This window comes from Ascaphus truei, chromosome 3 (assembly GCF_040206685.1).
Source record: "Ascaphus truei isolate aAscTru1 chromosome 3, aAscTru1.hap1, whole genome shotgun sequence".
Taxonomy (NCBI): Eukaryota; Metazoa; Chordata; class Amphibia; order Anura; family Ascaphidae; genus Ascaphus; species Ascaphus truei.
The window spans coordinates 99,064,852-99,087,558 of record NC_134485.1 but is presented as its reverse complement, the minus strand read 5'-3'; the positions used below and the strand labels follow the sequence as shown (position 1 = coordinate 99,087,558).

Sequence of the window (22,707 nt, the reverse complement as noted above, 5' to 3'; positions counted from 1 at the left end):
GGCTGAAAAAATTACTACTGTTTCCATGACAAGTAAAGGTAATAATAACACACTATTCAGTTAATTTGTCATGACTATGAACTGACAAATAGTACTTACAAGCTACTATTATTTGCCGATAGCAGATGATGTGATTATATGTATCCACCAGAAAGAATAACTAGAAATATATTGCACAGTTCCACACTGAAGTGGCTTTTCTACTGCTGAGGAAGGCATGAATACACTATGTATCTCTGCATACTCTATGATTTCTGCTGTACTGTACTAAACTGTTTGCATACAGTGGCGGCCAGATTAAAACTAATGCGGCTGCCTCCGCAGTTTAAAAACAGCTGCGGCCGGCGCTCGGCTATCTTCGGCCGGTTTTCCCGCGCCTCGGGCGCTTTCAATAATAAGCGCCATTAGCGCTTATCTATTGAAGCGGCCGCCGCGCGGGAAACTCCATTTTAAACGGCGAAAAGTCCCGCGGTTAGCCCGCTATGCACCCGGCAAGCTTTAGAATAAAGCTGGCCGGGACAGTATTTACATTCTCACTCTTTATGAAAACAATTATTCTGGGTATGAATCAATGCCATAATGAAATATTCGAGTTTTACCTGCAAAGAAATAAGGTCTTGAAATGCACCATTGGGAATATTGTGGATATCATTGCTGTGAATCAAAAGAAGCTCCAATTTTGATAGTCCTGCAAAGGAGTTCTCAGCTATAGATTGAATGCTGTTGAACCTGTGGCAAAGATACAGACATTGAACAACCAAAACACTTTGTAACATCCTGGTCTTGCTTCAAGTATATATGAACATTGCAATGAATAACCATTCCCTTTAAGCTGTTGAGTAGAGACACAAATATATTGGAAATTTTAAAGCCTAACTTGAGGTTGCAAATGATTTGCTTTCCAAAGCACGTTTAAAACTTGAAAGTGAGTGGTTAATAAAGTCACCCTATTAACTATCATTTTTATTGAACGTATTATCATTTACAGTTCTTGCCAACATAATCATGTTTTTATAGTTTTTTTTATTTTGCTTTTATATTTATCTTTTGTAACTGCTTAATTTAATATGCAACACAATTGCCACATTTTTAATTAAACATATTTCTTAAATAAATTACAGTAACATGTAGTTGCTTTACATCTTAATCTTAATTACAGTACTTACTTAGTAGTTAACTGAGAAACTTCACAACCTTCATACAGTAAACCCCTCCTAGTTAGTGTCATTTTAATTTAACCATGGGGTGTAAGCAATGGCAGATTAAAAAATATGCCGCCCTTATGCATTTACCAGGTGCCGCCCTCCTCCTCCAGCGTTATTTTCTGCCATGCGGTGCCATTGCCATGGCAACGCAATGCTGTGTGATGTCATGTGGTAGGCCACACATGCACAGGTGTGGCTAACAAGCGCCAATCGTGCATGTGCAGCCAGCACTTGCCAGCTGTTCGTGCGCATGTGCGATCGGCGAATGCCAGCCATGCATGCGCAATTGGCATTTACCAGCCGCATGTGCGCATGCGCAGGCAGCGAATGCTGATTGTGCATGCGTGGGCGGCAGGCGCTGAACTATGTTGCCCCCAAATTTTGACACCCTAGGCCAAGGCTTATCAGGTCTAATGGGAAATCTGCCACTGTGTAAGTCACTAAAGTGTGGTATCTATATCAGTTTGCTACTGACAATGGCAATCACACTTGAATGAATAGACTGTACGTGAGTTATGCTCTATAAGTCAATAGACTTTTCCACGCTTTAGTGCCAGATCATCACTAGTCACTTTAGAGCATTCTGTACACACCCAAGACTACCATAACACAGTCAAATATACTTCAATACAAAAGATGTTTAGCAGTAATATTAGTAAGTTGTGTTTTGAATTTTTACAAGTGCAAGCTCAGCATAATGCATATTGATATATTTTTAGTGCCGCCTTATTTTTACCTTAATAAGAATCTCACATATTATAAGGCATGCAGAATTTAAATGCAGAAAATTAAATTGTAAAATAGAAAATGAAGATTAGTTTACACAAAAAATGTCCTCTTAAGAATGAGATTTCTAATCTATGAGCTAATGATACAAAACATGCTGCTGTTAAGAAAAATAAAAATAACAAAAAACAAAAGGTGTTCAATTTAAAAATATAGCTGTGACCATGGTTAATGTGGTCATTATCTAATTGAAAGTTTCAGGACACCATTAGTTGAAAGTCCCGTTAGTCACAGGAACATTGACTTGAAAAGAGAAATTAGAGTTTATTTCACTGTTTAGGTAAAGAAGAAAAGAAGCACATACTCCCATAGTGTGAGCCAGTATTTAATAGTCAAATGCAATTAAAAGCATATATTTATTGCACTCACAATGTTGGTACAAATAAATAGCGTATCTGTTGATTTAGTCACTTGAGGTGTATTTTTTAGCTCTCCCTCGGTCTGTACAGCATCCAGGAGCTCCCCGGCGGGATGCCGGTAAGGGCGTCGCCATCTTTAATTGCCACGCATGCACAAAGACAACTCGCGCATGCCCAGAAGAGCCCCAAGGTTGCGGTGGCCATCTCAGAGCGTTGCGCATGTGCAGTCACATCAGAGGAGGCTCCACAGGGGAACTGCACTTCCCAGAAGGCTCTGGGGGATAGCACCAAGTGGGCAGTGTTAGCCAATAGGGCCCCCCAGATCCTCTCAGGGAATATTGATACAGTTTGGAGCAAAGGAGCACGTGTAGTCAGTTGGAGCCAGGAGGCAGAAGGGGAAGGACGTGTCTGGGTGCCAGTGTATCCCAGACTAGGCCTACTGTATATTTGCCCCTCAGGCCCCAGTTAGGCCCCGACCACTGTGAGTTTGTGGCTGATATAGGGAAAGGTCCCCATATAGAGACATTTCTCTCATAGCCTTAGCAGAGTCAGGCAACCGTGACAGGATGCTGCGCAGTGACTTGCGGCCTATGGTCTGGGACAAGTCTACCCCCGATAAGAGACTCTTAAAGGTGAGACACTCCAGCGGGAGTTAACCCAGGCAGAGGCGGATGCCTTCATGGACGGACTGGATAGACCTACGTCGGTGGATCAGACGGATCCCTTGGTTATGTAATTAATCATTGATATTAGAGGTGTTCTAATTCCCAACTAGTTATTTTCTTTTCCCATCCATTCTAGGTTCTTACATGTTGCCCATGTGGAGGGTTACCATGGGAACACATAACTGTGGATACCTTGCTGTCGCTCACTATGCATATCTCCTGATAAAGTTGCTTAGCAATGAAAAGTGTTGGGAGTGAACGGGAAGACGCTTGGTAGCAACGTCAGAATCTAGTATGTCACACGCATGGAAGTAGGAAGGGAAAGCTAAAAAAACACCTTTACAAGTGACTAAACAGACAGACAAGCTGTTTATTTTTATAAACATTGTGCGTGCTTTAACTATATATTTTTTATTGCATTTGGCTATTAAATACTGGATCACACTATGGGAGCATGCACTTCTTTTCTTCTATATCTATAGTTTTCTGTGTGGATATGGCCAATATCCTGTGACGTTAATTAAACGCTTGTTATCAGCCTTTGAGGATTTATCTCTCTTGGAACATCTATCACTCACCAGTTGGACGCTTTGTTTTTTCATTTTTGGAACTTTTCTGGAACTTAATTGTTTTAGTGATGCACTTGAATCACTACTCACGTATAGATATGTTTTATTTATATTAATTTGTTTTCACATTCATATTTTTGGCATAGTTTAGCCCAAACATTTTTTTTACATTTTATTTTGTACCTTAAATAAATAAATGTATGTGTGGACTTATTATAAGTGGTATAAAATTACTTTTATCTATAATAGGGTAAAGTACTGAACTATTTTTTTTATAAAAATAAAAAATCCAGGATACATGAGCGTTTTGAATTAGTTTATCCAATGACCAATATAACATCCCAAATATTTAAATAAATATACATTGAAATGAACATAGTTATCATAGTGATTGTAATAAGCAAAATAATAACAATAATGAACAATTTTATTGTGTTTGTAATGTGACCACATTTTTATTAAGTGGTCATCCCTGATGACGTACTTCTCACCGAAATAGATATTTTTTGCCAATTTTAGTCCTTAAATTACCTTTTTGCAGTAATTCTATTCTTAGTTTTTTTCTGGTGTGCTTGGCTCCCTCTGTTTACTATGATGGTCTCTTACTAAGATTTTTGCCTCAAGCTTCCTCCCTTATCTCTATTTTTATTCAGTCCCCTTGGTCTAAGGGCATCCCAAGTTGCTTTGTCCTGATCCCTCTGTTACTTTTATAATAAGTGGTTAGGAAATCCTGTTCCAGGACTAAAGGCATAAAAATAATAATACTACACTAGATAATTTAAATACTAATGGCATATTAGTAATATACATAACAATCTAATTCATAATGACATCCTCCTTATTTCAAATAAACACATTTAGAGCTGCAGCGGCAATTATTCAAACAATTCACGGCACCGATTTCGTGTGCTCTGCTGTACTCCACGCAGCATGAACACGGCCAATCGCCCCAGGAACCCGCGCTTATCGCGAATGCTTTGTTGAATTTCATGGATTCTGTTTCTTTGGGTGCAATGAAATTAATGAATTGCAATGTGTACAGTACTGTGCTACTGTGCTACTGTGTCAATTTAAGGTGTTTAAAAACCAGAACTCTAAAATGCCATTTTCTGCACTTGCCGCACTCGCGTCTTAAGGTGGTAAGGTTGGAAGACATCCCGTGTCATGACATCGGTATTCCGATGTACACAACGCGTGGTGTTTGAATAACGGCCGCTGCAGCTGTATCACAGTAAAGGGGAAACTGAACATTGACCTAATCCACTTATGTTAATATATTGTCCTATATCATATTTTCCTACGTTTGCAAAAACATTCCTCTTTGTCTGCCACAAATATTACTTTTCTTATCAAAAGAAAGAAATGGTTTGACTTTGCACTGTTTATAAATACATAGCAATAACATCTGAATGCCCTAATATATGTCTACATTTGCTCCTCTCATGCTAGTAATTAAGGCCTGCCCTCTGAAGTTAGGAAATATTTTTTTTTCATATACATAAGAATCATATTGTAGCTGAAGAATAAATTGGCAATGCAACATCTGTACAATATTACAGAGTCTCATTTGTTCCTATGCAAAAGATATGCAGCAAAATTATAATTCAATACAAACCCCAAATTGATTCTTTCCACATGTTTAGGTATTCTTGCTGGCACTGCTGCTAGAGATCGAAAGGTGCAATGGACTTCAGAGTTGACGTAACAGGCGCATGGGTGAGGACAGGACAGTGCTGTTTGCAGAAGCCCCAGAGACAAGATGATCACAGGGAACACCCAAAAATGTATTCCCCTGTACATCTTTGTGAATGTCTTCATTTTTGTATCTGTTTTGAAAGAAAGCATGACATTTTAAAAGAATCGTTTTAACTAAATCTTTTTGACTGAGAATGTTATCACTTTTCAAAAAGCGCCTATCTTTAACATCTTTGCTGTAGTATTGATTATACAAAGCAGGAGTACAGGTAATGAGCAACTTAAGCATGGTTCAAATCCCAGTGTCTCCTTCTGGCCTTGTGCAAGTCATTCTATAACCCTGGTCATCAAGCACCAAAATGACTTTGTAAGCTCTGTGAGGCAGGGCTTAGGGCTGGGACCCGCTGCGCCCGGCGGCGCGGGCGGCCGCATGAGCGTTTCCCACCAGCAAGGGAATCCTCCCGAGCCGGTCCCAGTCCCCCCTCGCTGCTGGCTCACTACGCACTGTGACGCGTCAGCTGCCAGGGGATGCAAGAAAATTGTGATCCCGAGCGGTGACGCGTCACGTGGTGCGCTGATGAGCCAATCAGCGGTGGGGGCGGGAGCTGTCAGACAGCTTCCTACACAAGGTAGGGGGTAGGGTGTGTGTGTGTGTCTCTCTCAGCGTGTCTCCGCGTGTGAGTGTCAGCGTGTGAGTAGGGTATTTGTGGGGGAAGGGGGAGGGAGCTGCTTACCTTCCGGCAGCCCGCAGCAGCTCCCTCCTGCAGCCCGGGAGCCCGAGCCCGTGGAGGGAGGGGGGGGGGAGTAGCGGGTCCCTCCGCTCAAATCACGCCCCCCCTGCCACTCCCGCTCCGCTCCCGCTACCTACAAACCGCATATCGCGGTTTGTGTCTGTCAGCGCCCCGCCTGGCTGCAGTGCGGGCGCGCTGACTGAGGGAGCGGGGCCTCAGCCTTACAGTTTTGAGCCTGCAAACTCTCTCCATAGCGCTGTGCATACTGTCTATGCTATACAAGAGAAAAATATTATTTCAAGCAGAAAAATACATTGAAATGAATTTGTTTTGTTCTCTCCACCTTTTTTTTATACACACAGTTCCAGTAGCACCACATAATAATCATTTCCCCCTCTTACCCTTTTTTACAGAGCTGACACTGTACCAGCACTGTAGAGTACTGTACATACAATTCATTGCAGGCACGAATGCCCTGTAGAGTTTACAATCTATATATTTTTTTAATATAATGGAATCTACTGATGTTTGTCAGGTATATATTAATTACATTTCTTTATGTACCGTATTGTGGTTGTGTTTGTCACTTTGCAAACACATATGCCTAAATTCTATGCAAATGTGCTCAATGATTACACACAAAGCAAAAAATAATTCACATGTCCTTTCAGTATATTGTTACCAGCCCAGAATCTTTGCACATGCATTTTGGATAAGCTAATAATTGAAATAATAAATACAAGCTACATTGTTTGCTTATACCATATCTCAGGTCATTTTAGCCATTTTTTTCTTATCAAATAGCTTGTTGTTTGCTTGTTTTGATCGGATTCATATGCAATTACTTGTAGGCAGATAACATGCCATATAATTGCTGCTGTTCATTACTTGTTGTAAGATCCTGAGAAGACTATACCTGTCTAGTTGGTGCCATATCAATCTCAAACATGTTGTAGAACAGCTAATGAAAGCTCTAGTCTCTAACCCAGCATTGCGCAAACTGGGGGCGCGACTCCCGAGGGGGCACGACTGACTGCGGAGGGTGCGGGTTTACAGAGGCTCCGCGTGCTTCCAAAAGGCACTTAAATTAAGTGCAGAGGAAGCGGCGATGGCCTCTGTAAACCTTACTTACTTTGGCTCCGGCGGCTTCTTAGACGCGGGGTCAAATGACGCCACAAGGGCATGTGACGTCACGTTGCCCGGCGGAGACGACGCTGGAGCCTAGGTAAGCAGGGGGTGGGGGCGTGGAGAGAGGGGGACTGCCAGCAGGGTGGCGCGGGGGAAAAAGTTTGCGACCCCCCTCTCTAACCAAATGTTTCCAATGTCCAAATTACTTGCTACTAACGTATTAGATGTAGCCGGGCTCCCCTTGTCCACATTTGTTGTTGTTGGGTGGGAGGGTTGCAGCAGGGCAGGGAACGCTCCGGTATACGGAGGTTCCGCATTATCAGGGCACCGCCATGTTGAGAGTTGGCACAGGCGCAGTAGGTGTGGAGCAGGAGGCATAGCAGCAAAAGCCCGCGAAGGAGGAGTAGCTCCCATAGGGGGGAGCATAGGGAACTACAATTCCCAGCAGCCCCGCGGGACCAGGTGACGCCAGGGGACCAATCGGGTGGTTGGAAGGAAGGAAGGAGGATATAGGTGTCGGAGGGCGTGCACGTGGCTGAGAGCTAGCGGGAGGAGGAAGGAGGAGCTCCGGTGTAGGGAGGCATCCAGCCCCTACCTAGACCGGATACCCCAGGCCCAGATAGGCCCTGAGCCCCAGTAGTGTGAAGCTGAGATAGGGACTGGCCCTAGATAGGTTCCGGTTCCCTTACTGTGTACGTATCGCTAACAGAGACATTACCTATTCCGCGGAAGGTCTGGGCTCAGACTTCGCTGCTGTGCTGCTGCGCGTCTGGGTGGGATCGCCCCGGAACACCTATGGCCGATGTCACCTCGGCTCCTCAACGATCCTTTGTGAAGACTGTTGCAGGACCGGGTACTGGAGTGCCCGGCAGGTAAACTACAAGTGCACCAACTGTATCACCATTTATTCAGGACACAGTGGCTGCGCAGTCACACACACGGGTTCATTGTTTCACTTGAGGGTGGTGGGGATATTGCAGGAGGGAACTGGACACGGGGTGCGATCACCTGGTGAAGGAGGGAACTGGACACAGGGTGGGATCACCCGGTGAAGGAGGGAAGTGAGCGTCCTGCGAGACGCACGTGTATAGTGTCCCTTCTAGGGAGGGACACTTGTTGGGGAGAGAGAGAGGCTAAGCAATTTCCATTCATGCTAGTAAAGTTATTGGTTGGTTATATTGCTGTGTGGGTGTGTTGATGTACATAGTGTCCTGCGAAGAACCACTTCCCCTCTGGCGGAAGCTGTCGCAGGTGGAGGCGCTGCACCAAGTAACAAGTATTGCGCGTGCCCCAGGCTCTCAGTGGCAGAGGCTTAGGCCCTGTGAGCCTACAGGTTATACAGCATACGGTAGCGGCCTGTGTTCACTAGGAAACAGGGTTACATAATATAGGGACAGCATATAGAAGACATTTATCTTTTACATAAGCATGTGAAGAAGAATTTAAAACTTCCAGTTTTGCCATAGGAAATAAAGAAGGCAGCAGTCCTCCTAAATAGGTGAGCTCTGGAACGCATACAGCTGGGCAAGTTAATGATATATTCATGTCTGCATGTCCTTTATTTTAGAGTAAATTTCTTCCAACATTATAAATTGAATAAAATGTTAAAAAAAAAATTATGTAGAGACTATATTATATACAAACATGAAATTTAATTAATGTTTGGAAATGAAGAACATTGGTTCACTGATCCAAAACCCTGGGTAAATTACAGTATAATGTAATAGGATCCTACGAAACATCTGATGGTACATATTGGATACTACTGTAATTTCATAAATTCAAATCATTTTCACATTATTTGTTATAAAGCAAGAAAAGGGTAATTGTGAGGTATTTATTACTCTACAAGTAGAATCAATAGAGTTATCCAATCTTCATACAAACTTGTACTGTTCACAGTACAAAATGTGAAATAATATCTGAAAATAGAGAAAAATATATATACAGTATACCTCTAATTTGCTAAAGTATTACGTAAAAACGTATCTGTTTTAAAGTTTATGATAAACTGAATAAAAGGCTTACTGTACGGCCATACTCATGTACCGTAGTAGACTTTATCGCTACCGTATGGTACTGTAATGCGCAACATTGTACTTTGTTATTTCCATGGCTCCATTTGTTTTAATGGAGCCTCTGTAAATTGCTGGTTAAACATGGTGCATCGGTCACACAATATTGTGTGATAACAGGTGCAATAACATCTGCTACATCATGTACTCAGTAACTCAGACAATATTGATAACTCCAAGATGCACTAAGCAACGCTAGGCTACTTAACGTGGTGTTAACCTAACACAGCACCTTTACACACACAACACAGCAGCTCTACACACACAAACTCTGCTGCTAAACACACATGCTACACCCATAGACTGCTGCTGACACTGACACACACACACACACACACACACACACACACACACACACACACACACACACACACACACACACACACACACACACACACACACACACACTAGAGCTCTATACACACACACATCAGCTCTACACACACACAAACTGTTGCTACACATACAACAGCACAACACACACACACACACTGCATCCACAATAAAAAATGCAGCCACATACTAAACTTTGCACTCTCCCCCCACCTCTACACACAACACAGCACAACACAGCACCACTACACACACACACAACACTGTACCTCTATACACAACACAGCACCTCTACACATACAACATACACACACACAACACTACACCTCTATACACAGCACCTCTACACACACACACAACACAGCACCTCTACACACACACACACACACACAAACTGCTGCTACACACACATGCTACACCCATAAACACTGCTGCTGACACTGACACACACACACACTGGAGCTCTATACACACTGCACCTCTACACAGATATACAACACAACAGCACACACATTGCTACTGACACACACACACAAACTGCAGCCACAAACAAACTGCAGACAGCCACTTACTTATTTGCAGACCCCTAATTCAACTGAATCTGCTCAGAAAATCTCAGTCAGCTCGGGAGGGGGAGGAATCAACCTGTGGCTGATACTTCCTGACCAATCCCCTGCCCTGTCTCAGAGCTGTTACTTCATTTTAACCAATCCCCTGTCCTGTCTCCGCTGTTCTGAAAGCTGAATGGCTGAAAATAAACACATTGAAAACTGTACTTTGCAAGCTGCTAAAATTCCGGGCATTACTGGATGGATAATGCCCGGAATTTTAACCAATCAGAGAGCAGGGTTTTCAATAATGCCCGGAATGTTGCTGCTTTAGTCTATAATATAGGCTAAGCTGGTAAATTTCGGGCATTATTGAAATCCCTGCTCTCTGACTGGTTAAAATTCCGGGCATTATCCACTCAGTAATGGCCTGGAATTTTTGGCAGCTTGCCAAGTTTTTCAGCCAATCAGCTTTCAGTTCTCATTCACAAAGAGTGAAATTTGCTCTTAGACAGGGGAGGTGATTGGACAGATGGCATCAGCAAGGCACTGACTCCTCCCCCACCCTGCCTGCAGAGAGCTCCGCACAGGAGATGGAGGGGAAAGGTTTGTGTGCCAGTGTGTGTGTTTTGTGGATAAAAAGGGGGTCAGCAGAGTGTTTTATTAGTGTGTGTGCCTCCTGTTGGTGTGTGTTTTGTGGGTGTAGAGGGGGCAGCAGAGTCTTGTTGGTGTGTGTCTGCTGTGTGTGTGTGTGTTTTGTTGGTGTAGAGGGGGAGCTGCAGTGTGTGTGTCTTCAGTGTGTGTTTTGTGGGTGGAGGAGGGGTGCAGAGTGTTTTGTTTGGTGTGTGTGTCTGCAGTGTGTGGGTTTATAGGGGGGGGGGCTGCAGTGAGTGTAGGGAGGGGTCTGCTGGTGTGTGTTTTGTGGATGTAGAGGTGGCAGAGTCTGTTTTGTTGATTTGTGTGTGTCTCTAAAGTATGTGTTTTGTAGGTGCAGAGGGGGGACTGAAGTGTGTGTTTTGTGGGGTGGAGGAGGGGTGCAGAGTGTTTTGTGTGTGTGTGTGTGTCTGCTGTGTGTGTTTTGTGGGTGTAGAGGGGGGCTGCAGTGTGTTTTGTGTGTGTGTGTGTGTATCTGCAGAGTGTGGGATTACATGGGGGCGGCAGTGGGTGTAGAGGGGGCTGCTGGTGTGTGTTTTATGGATGTAGAGGGGGCAGCAGTTTGTTTTGTTTGTGTGTGTCTGCAGTGTGTTTTGTGGGTGTGGAGGGGGGCTGCAGTGTGTGTGTGTGTCAGTGGGTGTAGATGGTGGAGGAGGGCTGCAGAGTGTGTTTTGTTGTGTGTAGGGGGTCTGCAGAGTGTGTTTCTGTATATAGAGGGGGGGTTGCAGTGTGTGTGTGTGTGTGTGTGTGTGTGTGTGTGTGTGTGTGTGTGTGTGTGTGTGTGTGTGTATAGAGGGGGCTGTGTGTAGGTACAATTTCCTTTGAATAAACTTGCAGTAAAAGCATAAGAATGTAGACAATCATGCTGATTAAAATCAATATGACTACAAAAATGTATCTTATGAAAAATTTAAAAAAATTAAAACTAATCCTACATTTAGCCTATAATAGTAATAATCCCCTCAAAACAGTGCATTACTGGCCAATAATGCCCTGGTTGGGTTAAAGTCCCTCGGCTTCGTCTCGGTCCTTCAACTCTTCCAACCAGGGCATTATTGGCCAGTAATGCCCTGTTCTTCGGGGATTATTACTTAAATAATGAAGGTTTTCAATACAAAATTCGGGCAAAAAGGAATCTGAAAAAAAATGAGCAGATGTGTGGGCTATATGTTTTATAGACTAAATACGTGGTCAAATTGCATGGAATGTATTCCATAGAAAGATGTCTCTCTAAAGCCATGTGTACATATCCAATAATATTACTTGAAAAGTTAATATGAACTGTAGCAATAAGCAGGGATTTGTATATCAAGAGAGAACTTGCCCTTATATGTTATTTGTCAATATGATAGGGAATCTACTTCCCTTGGGGAGAGACAGAATTTTTTGTCAAATTGATAATATGGATAATGAACTACAGAACTATATTACCCAGGGGCTACAACATTATCCTCCCAAACAAGCAAAAGCTGTCCAATTTAAAAAATAAATAAAAATTTGAAATGTTAGAGTAATTGCTTGTGTAGCTCGAAAGGCAATTTATAGCTTGGTCTGCTGCTCTGAGACAGTTACATGTGGTCGATGCATTTAACTAAATGGCATTGTTACTCTTTTTCAATAATGGAAATCTGCTAGCAATAAGATTGTTACCATCATATGAAAGCCATTATAATTTCAAAGGATTACTTCCTGATATGGGTGTTTGGTGTAATTTGGAGTAAAGCCAGAAAAATCAATCATTTGTGCCTGATGTACTTGAATGCATGATATTCTCCTACAATGGATTATATTTAAACCTTTAGGGTGCCCTACTGATGTGCCACGTTCGATGTGGCAAAAATGCTTGTTTTTTAGGGGTTAACCAGGCATATCACTCGGGTGGAGCAGTCTGCAGATTAAAAGGAAAGTGGAGCCCCCTCAACTTCCATTTACATCAGCCATGGGTGGGAGAGGCCATGTGATCGCTCCTGGAGCGATCGCATGGCAGCAAATTAGTGCCACTGGACCTATTGCAGCAAAAAGTTTAATATTCTGGCTATGTATCTTTTAATTAAGTGATCTTTAAATTACATCAAACACAGCATACTGCAGGTACAGTAAAAGTAAAAGGGTTGTGTTTTTAAAAAGTAATGTTTTTTTTCCCCCTTATTTTTGGAGACTTTTTTCCCTTAAGGGTTTTAGACAGTCTATGTCTAACCGCTCAGATAAAAATATATGATAAAGAAGGCAAAATGTGATCAAGCTATAAATTATACTTTTGGCTGCTTAAAGTATCACTATGGAACATTCATAAAATGTGCACAAAGTTTCTTCAAAGGAAAAAAAAGTTAAAGATATCAGAGACTTTTCTTACTGGGACATTTTCAAGACAAAGCATAATTTTGTGTGGTTACATTACCTTTCATTTTTTTAGACCAGTCAAAGGGATAAGCACACCACAAATATGCAAAAAGTGTATTTTATTGGCACAATGTTTTGGCTACCTTCTGGAGACTTTATCAAGAGCTCCAAATGGAAGCCGAAAAATTGGGCCAATAAATTACATTGTTTGCATATTTATGGTGTGCCTATCCCTTTGTTATTTTTGTATAGTACTTTATACATTCACTGATAGCAGAGAAAATGATGCAAAGGTTATGTGGCATGACCAATATTTCAGGCCTCATTTAGCCCTTATATTTAGTATGGCAGGATCCACAAGGGTTATGAGGTAATTGGTGGGATAGTAGTATGAATTAATGTTTATAGCAGAGACCCCAGCTCAGTTGTAAAGAAGCACATTTATTTTTCATGATTCAGCCCTGTAATAAGGAATGTATTACTTGCTATGGCAATTCTCAGCTTTTTATATTCTTGCAGTCTGGAAACACCTACTACTTATATATTTAATGCTTTTTGATAGAATTAAACATAGCTATTGTTTCCTCCCACAAAAGTAATGTTCGTCAGCTGAGAAATTGAGATGTTCATTATATGGAAATTGAAAAACAAAATGACAATGCTGGGAATGTCAATAACACTTTTTTTTCTTCTAAAGCTGCATTCCAAGCATTATCCTATATGTGTGTTTTTGTTAATAAGTCAGTTATGTACATTGGGAAAATACTTGTAGCATTTTGTTTTATTAAACAATTCTGAATGACATTTTTAATTTATTATAATCTAACAAGCATTTTTGTATCTATGGCAACCATTTACAAAATCATATCCCCTTCCTCTCTGGAAACAGGCTCCAGCCCACCCCTTTTTGAGTCCAGTTCTCTCTCTAGCAGTGCACCAATTGTATCTAGTGACTGCCTGGTCATGATCTTCCCCACAAAACTTTGCATTTTTAGTCATCTGCTGCTGCACTGACAGACATTTAGTGAACCCCCAAGCCGAATCTTCACAATCGATCACAGAAGAACGGGTCAATCGGCAACTTAGCTAATTACTTATCATTGTGTTGATTGTATTGATGCACATACTGTATTAAAGAGGACGGGGGGACACGGCAGCTTGGAATGCTGCTTTAAAACATGACTTTTAAGGAAAATGGACCATGACACATTAAGACAAAAGAGGGTTGTCGAATAATAGTAGACAAAGAAAGTAGATCTGATATTTTTCCAAGCACAAAAAAGTTATTGTGAGTGTTGCACTGTTACCCCCACCCTCTCGGAGATGTACTGCTGGATACAAGAGTTGTTGGTGCACATACCTGTGAGGGTCAGGAGAGCTGAGTTGATCTGCGGTGTAATGGAGATCATGACAGGCTTTTGGTGATCCTTGAGATTCTTTCATGGTGCTAGCACCTCCAGTTGTAGTGGACTCCGGGGTTCCAGAGATCAGCCCCCACCACAATATACCTTCCATCTGCCAAGGACTGACAGTCAGACAGAGGTATAAAAGAACAAGGGCTTTATTTGCAGTCACTGCATGTGATGATAATACAGCGTTGCAGGGTTTCATAGGATTCCAGTCCTATGGATGATGCTGAACCTTCAATAGTATAGGTCGTCTGTATCAATCAGATGTTCCCCCAGTCCATAAGGACTATGGGGGGGGGGGCACGCTCATCCCAGATGGGAGAGGCTCACAACCCTACCAGTCTCTCCAACCTCCAGAATGGGTCTGACTAAACGTTAGGCACGTCCTCTCTGAAATCTGGAAGGAGAGGGTCTAGTGTCTGCACCACTATTGGCTGCACGCAAACACCAGGTCACCACCTCTTCTGTCACTCAGAGTAGCAGGAGGGGGGTCAAAAAGCCCCTAGAAGAGCCTGTCATAGCCTGTAGCTACTAGGACTTACATGACAGGAAGCAATGGTAAGGGCACACAGGCCCACGATAGCCTCAGCGGTAGATAGATAAATGTTAGGGGCCACACCGTTTGGTGCGTCCACACCGAAGATAGGGGTGCTCAATGCAGAATTCTCAGGGCTGCTAGCCGGTTGCATGTAGAAGGTGCCACAGTGCTGGCACAGCACATGAGGGCTAGGATCGCCTCCCGGTTGTCGACAGAGGGGATAAATACATCTCAGATACGTCTGGCCATGGAAGCGCATTACCAGGAAACCGCCAGGGAGGTTGTAGCTGTTGGTCCCCATAGTCTCCAGAGCTTGGCAGATAGACTTGAAGTAGTGAATAGAGGTTTGTACAAGGATGTCTGCTTCTCAGCTAAGCTCCGTGGAACTGAGCTAGGTACGGCATACAAAGAGTAGAGGAACGCTCCGGTTGGCTGGCAATGGAGTTGCCCCTCCCCTAGGTTGGCTGGCAATGGAGTTGCCCCTCCCCTAGGTGGAATTAGGAGTAGGGCAGTGCGGAAAGGATGATGACACGGCTCCAGCTGAGCCAGTCATCTTGAGGGGCGGTGGCCAATATTGGCGCCGAAAGGATGCAACTGGATTTTGCAAATTTTTGCAAATTGTGAACTGCAGCCCACGTGGTCCATTTCTTTGACAAAAGCGCCATTTTTGAACTGTAGCACAGATGAACATGCGATGTCCGCTATCTTAGAACAATCCCGTTTTGCCCTCTTCGAAGGCCAGGATTCTGCCAGGTGCACAATCTCTGCATACACTGCAATAGATTGTCCTATAATAGCAGAGGCAATATAGGGGTTTACACTTCCAGGATAATTTTCCAACTGGAAGCCCCAAGAAAAGATCATAGATGGAGAGAGAGTAGGAGTTACACTACTGGAGAGCACCTCCACCTGGTACGACTCCCCCAAGGCACAGTACATCGTGCCATTTAGGTGAATGAGTGCCTAGGGTCATGTTTCAGACAATCCCCTAGCCCCTGCCTTTCACAGGTTAGTATCAAAGATAGGATAGAACACTCCTCGGTAACATGCCCTCAGAGGGTCACCCCTATAATAACATCCATGTGGGGGTCACACTACCGGAGACTGCCCCACCCGGTGTGCCTCCCCCAAAGCACAGTACATTGTGCTAGTTGCTGAATGTGTCACCAGGTCCTGCATCATGCATTGTCCTGGGCCCAACCTTTAACAGGAGAGAATGAGAAGGTTCCACTGTCCCCGGTGTTGCCTCAGGGAGAAAGTCCTTCTTAATAGAATATGGGTACCCAAAGGACCCTGGGGTAACATCAGGGGCCCTGGTCCCTTTCTGTACCATTTTCTTGCTTCTGTTACTGCTGTAAAGCCCTGTAAGCCTGTCCTGATCTCAGCAGCGCCTCCAATTGTAGCACTGTTACAACCACCCTCTAAGAGATGTACTGCTGGCTACAAGGCATGTTGGTGCTGTCGTGGGAGAGGGGGATTGGCCTGGTATTAAAAGGGTTACACCCCATTTGGCCACCCCGTGCCCTCACCTGGGAGGTGAGGGGTTAACTGGACTAAGGTCCAGTACTGTGTTTATGCCCCTGCTTCAGCACCAAATGTGTATCCCTCTGTGAATATGTATTTTCCCTATTCCAGTGTCTGCACCAACACTTACACTGGAATCAAGTCGGGAGGGAAAGGGTTAATGTTAATTTTGTGTTTATGGCCCTTTGTCCCTGTTCCCGCCTTTGCAGGCTCCATTTTGCAGTCTCTCCATTGGTCTCCATTATAGCCCCATGTATCACTATGGAAATTCCGTCGATTTGGGCCCGATATCGTAGAAGACCTGCAGGTGGCGCCCGAGAGGAGGAGTGGCGGTTCCCCATTGAAAGTCAATGGAGCAATGTATTTCAATGGGGATTCCTCGACTCAGACCTCCAGGAATGGGTTGGCAGCCATCAAACCGCAGACCGCAAAAGCGGAAAGTTTGTCTTGAAAAGAGCTTTGATCAATCCCCGGTCAAGTTCATGTTCAATTGGCGTGGGAAACTTAGGTTCTATGGCACCCCGGAATAAAATTATTTTTGTCCCTAGATCCTAGGAATCCCCTCACTTGACCCCAACTGGGTCCGACAATCAATGACCCCAGTAAAGGGTCGCGCTCGTTACGAGGGTCGCACCATTGACCGTAATGGCGGAGAAAGCCGCGTGGCTTTCAAGCACTAAGTGGAAAACAGTGTAAACTGAAAACCCATAACTCCGGTTCTGTAGGGACCCAAGGGGCTGGGATTTGGCAAGGATGTAGTCACTGCTCCGGCATGACTGCATGGCAATTTCTAGCCCTCTCCCCTCAACCGAACGGAGTAGGGTTAATTGTTAAAAAGTGTGTGTTTCCCATTGACTTCAATGATAGCGGAGGTCCCATTGAATCATATGGCAGCGCCGGCCATATTGATTCTAATGGAGGAAAGCCGCGTGGCTTTGAAACGGCTAAGTCCGAAAGTATGTAAAGTCAAAACCCATATCTCCGGTTCTGTGAGTACCAGAGGGCTGGGAGTTTGGTATGACTGCATTGCAATTTCCAGCCCTCTCCGATCAACCAGACAGAGTATGGGTAACTGTGAAAAATGAGGTTTTTCCATTGACTTCAATGGCGAGTTGCTCCATTAATAGCCTATAGCAGCGGAGCCCATTGATTTCAATGGAAGAGTGAAATGCAGTGATTTCTTTTAGCTTATACGAGAATCCTGCATTAAAGTTAATAGGGGATTTTAACTTGGTTTTTGTATCTCCGGTACTGGGGGTTGTGGAAGGCTGATATTTGGCAAGGGTCCTCCGCCATCAGGACCTGGCAAATTTCAGCCCGCTTAGACCCACAGAACGGATTATTTTAATATATGTTTAATATAAAAAATGTACTCTGCATCCCTGGTATTTCTAAGCCCGCGAAAGCCACTGGCCCAGAAGGAATGTTAATTGCCACAGGGCGTCAGGATGTCTGAAGGAAACCCATGTATGAAAGGCTCACCGCCCTGGATTAAGAGTTCTAGGACAAAGGAGAGCAGGACATGGGTACTTGGGTAAAGTGTTGTGTTTCACACCTTGAGACAAAGGTTTTCCTTGGAAGGGACCTAAAGTGCAGACTTGGAGGTGCCTAGCCTTTTGGGAGGGGGCTAGGGAATTGAGCTCCTGAATAGAATAATGCCCGCCCCTGTGGGCAGGTATTAAATTGCTTCTCACGTGAGGTGGCAAAGGGTAATTGGGTGGAGGTAATTGATAACCAATGCCTGGTACCCAATGTTAGGGATAGGGCTAAAACTCCATATAAACGAGTTTAAGCTCTATGCCCAGTGTCTTCGTTACTACATCTACTTGTTACCTGATGCCTGAATGAATTGCCAATCCAGATCCTGATTGCTTCATTGCCCAAACCCTAAGTAAGTGTTATATTCTTGTATGTTATTTGTGCAATCTTGTGTGTTCACCTTCTTTAAGGAATAAACTATATTTATTATATCTAAGTCGTGTTCAATTCAACCCAGAGATTTTGTTTATATTATAACCCTTCACAAGTTACTGTGACAGGTGCACATACCTGTGAGGGTCAGGAGAGCTGTTGATCTGCGATGTAATTGAGATCAGGACAGGCATTTGGTGATCCTTGAGATTCTTTCATGGTGCTAGCGCCTCGAGTTGTAGTGGGCTCCAGGGTTCCATAGATCACACCCCCACCACAATATACCTTCCATCTGCCCAGGGACTGACACTCAGGCAGAGGTATAAAAGAACCAGGGCTTAATTCGCCATATGATGATAATACAGCGTTGCATGGTTTCATAGGATTACAGTCCTATGGATGGTGCTGAACCCCTCAATAGTATAGGGCCCTCTGTATCAATCAGATGTTCCCCCAGCCCATAAGGACTGTGGGGAGGGAGGGGCACGCTCAAACCCCCGATGGGAGAGTCTCACAGCCCTACCAGTCTCTCCAACCTCCAGACTGGGTCTGACTAAATGTTAGGCACTTCCTCTCTGAGATCTGGAAGGGTTGGGAATAGTGTTTGCAGCACTATTGGCTGCACGCAAACACCAGGTCACCACCTCTTCTGTCAATCAGAGAGTAGCAGGAGGGGGGTCAAAAAGCCCCTAGGAGCCTGTTATAGCCTGCAGCTACTAGGACTTACATTACATGAGGCAGAGAAGCAGTCTGGACAGACTAGGCTACATGAGTTAAAAAGTGACAAAAAACTCCACCATACAGTGTGCAGCAAATAAAAATACAACTTGTGAGCACATTCACATGTCAAACTCATGTCTGCAATCCTGCCTTTTACTATTATCTCTTAGCATACTGTACAGTGCTTCAACTGCATCCAGGGATTCTAGGCTATGACATGCAAAATGAGCACTCACTGTGTCACCTTTTACTTCTTATCCATAGATGAATAAGAAATAAAAATCGAGAAATAGTGATGAATTAATAAGGAGGAAATTCTCAAAAAGTTTGGCTTCATATGCTTTTTACAATATAAAGGATGTGTACTAATTGCGGGGCAGCATCTGTCACAACTTGCAGAATGACCTTGGTCTACAAAGAAGGTATGTTACTGGAAAGGGGTATCAGTGTACCAATTCATGTCAATGGAATGGAATGTTGAGACAGGCTAATGGAATCCTGCTGTTAAGTGAAAGGGAAGGAAAAGCTGAAGCTTTCTATTACGTAAATACTGACGTGAAATCAAGGTGTTTATTTTGAAAACTAGAGACCAGTGTCCTGCCTTTATTTTGTATTCTAGTGAGACCTTTTTGTACTATTTTAGCTTAAACCTTTATTTACAGCATATCCAAAAAAATCCATCCATTTGTATTTGATATTTTAGAATACATCAGAATACACTGTTGTCAGGGCAAAAAAAAATATTCATAATTACATCACGAGAATATTGTCTGGTAGTATAAAACTGAGAGTGGTTTGGGCAAGCCAATATATTTAGTCACTATACTGTACAATGAAGTGATGGGGGAAAAAATCACACCCATATTCCAAGTACTACACAGTATGTTCGAGATTTTATTTTATTTTTAATCACTGGCTGTTAGTTTTTCTGAAATTAGCACTATTTGCTTTTTAAGTAGAACAGTGAAAGAGGCAATCCAAGTGGGCGAATTTTTTTGTGTGTGAATTTTCTTTTAACATGATTGAAGTAAGGGGTCTCCGGAGCTGAACCCCATTCATTTCAGCTCAGAGGGCCACCTTATGTTAAAAAATAATAATGAAAAAAAGAGCATGAATTGCTCTATTAAGACATAGATCATTATGGTGTTGGTGTCTGAATATTTCACTATTCCAGTACGTAAATGTTAATTTGATAGTACTTTACACTATTTGTCTAGTTATTGTAATGTTAAAGTGCTACAGTCTTTATCAAGAAATTAAAATGTCAAAAGAGTAATTTTAACCGTAGAATTCACTAAATTCGATTTAAAAGTCACATGTTCTTTGAAGTCTACAAAAAGTTTACTATAACTGTTGGAAGTTTTGTGAATATTAGTTATGGTTTAGGGACCAAATGTATAGGTTTTGAACTGGAGACAAAATGTTGCTAGCTCGTGCATTGTCAATATATTACAAATGATAAATACATTTTAAAAACTAGTTTTCATCACTGCAGGCGTGGAAGTTTTAAACGTAGACTACAGATATCCTCCATCATAGAATTACAGAACCACATGCTGACATCATCTTTAATCGTAATGTTTCATGACAAGGGCCAGTGTTTTGAGGTGGAAATAAAATAAAAAAAATTATCCACAAAGCAGTATTTTAAATGGAAGAAACCAAGTAGAAATGAGGAAAAAGGTCATACAGTAGAGATAAATAAAATAAAAAAAACTTTACTACTTGGATTAGCAAATTTTATCTCCCCAAAAAGAGGTCACTAAGGGATACATGCATCAAACGCCGATACAGATATAGCACCCAATTCTGGTGCTAACTCTCATTCATGTCAATGGGAGGTATTTATTTTAAACGTATTTATGACGTGCTGCTAGAGCACGTGCAGATACCTAGGGAGGACACATATCCAAAAACTACAACCAAAACCCAAGAAGAACATATAGGGAAAAGACGAGGAGGACAGACCATTCACCGTGATGATGGGATCAATGGAGATGTCTGACATCAACTGGATATTATACGCGTACTGATGGAACTGAATATGTGTTTGACAAATAATGTCCCCTAGGGCTTTAACATATATACATATATTGAATAAAACTAGGTAAATCGCAGATCCCTGAGGGATGCCACGTCAGCGCGATTGTGTTTGACAGTTCCTCTTTGATGGAGAATTTATTACTATGGTCACTAAGAAAGGACTAGAACCAGTCCAGCACTTTACTTCTCAATCCAACATCCAATTTAAGTCTGGTCAGCAAAAGAGTGTGATCAACTGTGTCGAACGTTGCACTCAAATCAAAAAGAATTGGAGCTGTGGCGCCCCCTTTGTCTACTGTGTTAAGCAGGAATCCAGTGACACCTATCAGGGTTGTCACAGTGCAGTAATATTTTCTAAATCCAGATTGATGTGAGTGAAACAAATCAAATTAGTAATGATAACACTGGAACATGTGCTAGAATAGAGAAAAACCTGGCGCCAAATTGTCAGTGGAATGTCCTGTACTCCTCAAGGGATCCGCACACTTGCTCGACAGACCATGCAAAGAAATAAACACAAACAAACAAAAATCATAGCGCAACACTGTAGGGTGAGCAGTAATGCACTAATATATACAGACAATTAAGAATCCTAGCGACAATTAAAACAACTATTTATCAAAAAGAAGAACTATGCCAAGACAAAAGACCGCAGGTCATCTGGGACACAAAAATTGGAGCCCTACTTACAGACAGCAAGGCTTAAACTCGCATGGTAGGAACAAGTCCTAGATAGAGATGGTCTCCCTGCCGGGTGATGTCTCTGCTCCACTGCGGCTCAAACTCCAGTCAGTCCCTACGATGGTAGCCGGAACCTCTCCGGCCGTGGAGGCTGGTGTGCGGGGTCCACAGCTCTGCACCGCGTGTAGACACACGCCTCACTTCCTCCTCCGGAGCAACGGGAAGTCTCTGCGCGCCCGCGCGCGATAGTACCCGTGGCCTTAAAGGGACAGCTGGCAGGCAGAATGAAAAGCAGGTCTCCAAAGCCAAACGACCATAAACGTCCAAAGTCAATCAAACAGTGGCTATGCCACTAGCCCTACGCGTTTCGGTATACCGCGGACGGAAGTGACGTCGACAGACGTGAGCCCCTGAGGAAGTAGAGTGACATCTACGAAACGCGTAGGGATAGTGGCATAGCCACTGTTTGATTGACTTTGGACGTTTATGGTCGTTTGGCTTTGGAGACCTGCTTTTCATTCTGCCTGCCAGCTGTCCCTTTAAGGCCACGGGTACTATCGCGCGCGGGCGCGCAGAGACTTCCCGTTGCTCCGGAGGAGGAAGTGAGGCGTGTGTCTACACGCGGTGCAGAGCTGTGGACCCCGCACACCAGCCTCCACGGCCGGAGAGGTTCCGGCTACCATCGTAGGGACTGACTGGAGTTTGAGCCGCAGTGGAGCAGAGACATCACCCGGCAGGGAGACCATCTCTATCTAGGACTTGTTCCTACCATGCGAGTTTAAGCCTTGCTGTC

General features: G+C 43.4%; 1 protein-coding gene across 1 annotated transcript in view; it reads right to left on the bottom strand.

Annotated features, from left to right (window-relative positions):
* MXRA5 (matrix remodeling associated 5) overlaps window positions 1-22,707 on the bottom strand; it is a 58,966-nt gene that overhangs the window by 17,959 nt on the left and 18,300 nt on the right. The window contains exons 2-3 of the mRNA XM_075594574.1: window positions 5,200-5,410; window positions 600-729 (exon numbers count right to left, since the gene is read on the bottom strand). Of these exons, the coding sequence (XP_075450689.1) occupies window positions 600-729; window positions 5,200-5,402 (333 nt within the window). The 5' untranslated portion in view covers window positions 5,403-5,410. The remainder of the gene's footprint in view (window positions 1-599; window positions 730-5,199; window positions 5,411-22,707) is intronic.